The sequence below is a fragment of the Balearica regulorum genome, chromosome 8, assembly GCF_011004875.1.
Source record: "Balearica regulorum gibbericeps isolate bBalReg1 chromosome 8, bBalReg1.pri, whole genome shotgun sequence".
Lineage (NCBI taxonomy): Eukaryota > Metazoa > Chordata > Aves > Gruiformes > Gruidae > Balearica > Balearica regulorum.
Window position 1 is genome coordinate 18,326,031 of NC_046191.1, and position 3,818 is coordinate 18,329,848.

At 66.4% G+C, this 3,818-nt stretch overlaps 1 protein-coding gene across 1 annotated transcript; it reads right to left on the reverse strand.

Moving 5' to 3' along the window:
* Window positions 1-273: 273 nt before the first annotated feature.
* BARHL2 (BarH like homeobox 2) lies at window positions 274-3,246 on the reverse strand. Its single transcript, XM_075759066.1, has 3 exons — window positions 2,661-3,246; window positions 1,111-1,336; window positions 274-586 (listed from the first exon to the last, which is right to left on the reverse strand). Exons 1-3 carry the CDS (start codon window positions 3,244-3,246, stop codon window positions 274-276), a joined length of 1,125 nt encoding a protein of 374 aa, XP_075615181.1.
* Between the last annotated feature and the right edge of the window lie 572 nt (window positions 3,247-3,818).

The following is a 3,818-nucleotide window of genomic DNA, read 5'->3' on the forward strand; positions in this document are numbered from 1 at the left end:
CGAGCTCCAAGTCCTGCCTCGCAGGAGCCGAGGTCGGCGGGTCGCCCCGCGGCTCTGCCCGCCTTCCCCCGCGTGTGGTCGTTTCACTTACGGGCTCGGCTCTGGGTTCACGGTTCAAGAGTCCCTGCTCTGACTGATCGCCTCCCTCGGTGGCCGGTGGCTGCCTGCAGAAGCTCCTGCCCCTCGGCTTCCCCTCGCTTCCTCCTCTGCGGTGCTGGGGCTTGTTTGGGGACGGGGAGGGGAAGGGCTCGTTGCGGGGACCGCGGTGCCGCTTCACCGGGGGTGCGGGGTGCCGGGCATGGGGTTGGCCAGGGGGTTGAGGGCCGGCTGCCCGCCGGGCCCCAGCCCGTGGATCAGCACCCGCGGCACCAGCGGCCGCTGGAGCTGGGGGTGCGGCGCGGGGGGAGTCCGGTACATGCTGCTGTACATGGCCGCGGCCGCCGCGGCCGCCGTCGTGCTGTCCATGCTGCCCAGCAGGCTGGGGTGGTAGAAATAGGGCGAGGGGAACATTCTCTGCAGGGCCGAGTAGTTCCCGGCCTCAGCCAACAGCTCCAGGCCCACCGCCGTCTGCCGCTTCCACTTCGTCCTGCCGGGGGGGGGAACAAGAGGCGGCTGCAGGGCGGGCGCCGCGACGGGGCACCCGGCCCGGTTCCGCGGGCGGCAAAGCCCCCTCCCCGCACCGGCCACGGCCCCGCACCACCGGGGCACCGGCGGGGCGCACCGGCCCTTCAGGCCCGCACGTGGCGCGACCCCCCGGTCGTGCCTAGCTTCTCCCCCCCACCCCCCCAACCCGCACTCCCCGACGCATGCACAGGGCGACTGCGGCCAAATTAATAACCACGGCACACGGTTAGATCGCAGCGCGCTGACACTAATGGTTTCCGACAGAATTAGGGTGGCTGCAACCGTATGTAATGAGACAGAAAATTACGGCAGCGGTGACAGGGGCCGGACCCCCCGGCCCGCCGCCGGGGAGGGCGCGGGGCAGCGGCCGAGCGCTCCCCGCATCGCACCGGGCTCCCGCGGGCAGGAGCACGGCGGCGCCCGCCCACCCCCTTCCCCGGCTCTCCGGAGAGTCCCTGGGCCGCCGCCTGCCGGGGCCCGCCTTACCTCCGGTTCTGGTACCAGGTTTTCACCTGCGTGTCGGTGAGGTTGAGGGCGGCGGCCAGGTCCATGCGGTCCTGCACGCTCAGGTACTTCTGCCGCTCGAAGCTGCGCTCCAGCTGGTTGAGCTGGTGGTCGGAGAAGGCGGTCCGCGCCTTCCGCGGCTTCTTGGCCCGCACCGGAGGGCTGTCCCGGCTGCTGCTGATCTCCCGGTCGCCTTCCTCCTTTGTCCCTGCGAGCGAGCCGAGGCGCGGTGAGGGCCGGCGGGACACCGGCTCGGCCCCCGCCCCGCCGCGGTTACCGGGCCCCGCCGTCCCCTCCCCGGGGGGTCCTCCGGGGCATAGGGGAAACGGTCAAATTACGGCGGGGGGGGGGGGGGGGGAGCGGCGGCAAGCCGTCCGAAGAACGGCAGGATTCCCACTCTCTGCTTGCCAGCTACAGGGCTTTCGTGATTTTCTCGCCCTCTCCCCCCGGCCCGAAATGCCGGGAAATCGATATGTCAATCCGGCTCCGCTCGGGCCCGGGTTTGTGGCGCTCCTTGATCTTCCCCGCAGGAAGAACAATAATCTCTCTAATTGACCCACTGGGGAGGTTGGTGCACACAAAAATGGCCAGAGCAGACTGTACATCTGGTTTGGGCACTCTTATGCTAATGTTAAAAGAGCAAAATGAGCGGCACACCCGGGTGTCTCGCTGCTCTTCAGCCTGGCAAAAATATCTTAATGGGGCAAAATTAGAAAAATGTGTCCTGTCACCTCTCAGCTGAACCGGGCTGCCTGCGAGGGAGGGGAGCTCCGCTGGCACCGGAGGGAGAACAGCCCCTCTCTCGGCCTCGCTTTTGCTCACGCTTTCCCTTCCTTCCCTTTCCCCACGCACACAGCGCTATTTTCATTTGCGAACACCGCACGGCGGGGGCTTCCCAATCAGCACGAAATCCGTAATTAAAAAAATAATAAAAGACGGAGAAATAAACCTTCCTATCCCGGCACGGGGAAAAGCCCGGTCTTTTGCAAAAAGCACAAAGCCCTCCAACCTTGCGCTGCTAATCGCGGGCCGATTGTGGTTTTATTATTTTATTTTTAATTAAAAGTTTTTTCGTTTATTTGGTATCGGCTATTGGAGAAGTGTAATTTTTTTTTTCCCCTTATTTTTGTTTTAGATCAAATGAGCAAAAATGAAAAGGCAGTAAGTGCAGCTGAGCCGCCGGTTCTTAGAAAGCCGGAGAATCATTTATGCGCATTTGCATTAAAAATAAATATATTCTGGTTTCCAACACGATCCCACCGCTACGGCTATTTCCTTAAAAACAGGGAAGTTAAATAAAAAAGAGGAGGAAAGGTCGACAGAGAGAGAGGGAAAAAAAAAAAAAAAAGCGATTTCATTTCCTACCGATCGTAAACCCGCGATAGCGAGGATCACCGACAAGCCCCGGCAGAGCGGAGCGCTCCTGCCGCTCATTTCCCCCCGATTTTTTCGTTTCACCGATGCAGACGAGCGCTGCGGCCCCGGTTTTAACGGCGGCCGAGGCGGTGCGGGGCCGGGCGGGCCGTACTCACCGTGGCATTTGATGTCGCCCTGCGTGTCGTCGCGCTTGTCGAGCTTGGCTTTGCCGTCCTCCTGCTCGAGTTTGGGCCTGAAGCTCTCCGGGGCCGCGCTGCCCTCCTGCTTGGGGGTGTGATGGGGCGAGGAGACGCTGGTACTGTAAGGTGCACACGCCGCCAGCGGTTTGCTGTCGCCCAAAATGTCTTTAATTAAAAAAGAAGAGGTGGAAGTCCTGGGGCCGGAGCTGGCCGAGCCCAGCTGGGGCGGCGGCGGCTGCGGGGGCGACGGCTGCAAACTCGGCGGCGGCGGCGGCGGCGGGTGCGGGCCGAGGTGGAGGTGGTGCGGCGGCGGCGGCGGGAGGCTCTCCGCCACCCCCAGGTGCGGCTCGGGGTGCTCCATGCTCACCGAGATGGGCGACGAGGGCGCCGTCCCCACCGTGTCGATCTCCGAGCAGGGGGACGGCGTGGCCTGGCTCCTAAAATCCGCTGGCCGGCCGTCGCCGTGGGGGCGAAAGTCTCCGTTCATGACTCCGGGGCTGCCGGTGCTGCCGCCCGACAGGATCGTGTCTATCCCGAAGCTGGACCCGCTCGGCCCCTCCATGGCGGACCGCTTAGCGCCGCGACCGCATCCCCGAGGGCGGCCGTGGGGGTCGCACCGGGGGTGGAGGGGACGGGGGGGGACGGGAGGGGGGGAAGCGGGTTACCCCAATCCGCGCACCGGCAGCGCGGGCGGCACTAACGCGGGGCCCCCGCCGAGCACCGCATCGCCGCCGGGCCGGTTCGCCGCTACCCAACTTTGTTGCGGGAAGTTGCGGGCGCGGAGCGGGGCGGACACCGGCCACTGCGGCGCGCCCGCCCGTGCCCACCGAGCTCCTCTCGGCGGCGGCGACTCCCCCCGTGACGTCACGGCCGCCGCGTTTCCCCCCCCCCCCCCCCCCCGCCGTTTATTATCAACCCGGGCTTTTGCCGCCGCCGCTGCCCGCCCTTATTGGCGGAAGGCCGAGCGGAGGCTGACGCGGCGCGGGCAGCCGCCAATCAGCGGCAGCAGCGGCGGGGACGGCAGCGGGAGGGGGGGGGGGCGCGCCTCCGGCGCGCCCCCCCCCCCCCTCCCGCTGCCGTCCCCGCCGCCCCGTCGAGCCCCGGTTCCCCGTCCGCCGGATCGCATCCCCCCGG

Excerpts from the sequence above, each read along its gene's own strand:
- BARHL2 (XM_075759066.1), bottom strand. The coding sequence starts at position 3,246 with ATGGAGGGGCCGAGCGGGTCCAGCTTCGGGATAGACACGATCCTGTCG. Across the intron at positions 1,337-2,660 it reads GGGCGACATCAAATGCCACG|GGACAAAGGAGGAAGGCGAC; the intron begins GTGAGTACGGCC and ends GCTCGCTCGCAG. Across the intron at positions 587-1,110 it reads ACCTGGTACCAGAACCGGAG|GACGAAGTGGAAGCGGCAGA; the intron begins GTAAGGCGGGCC and ends CCCCCCCGGCAG.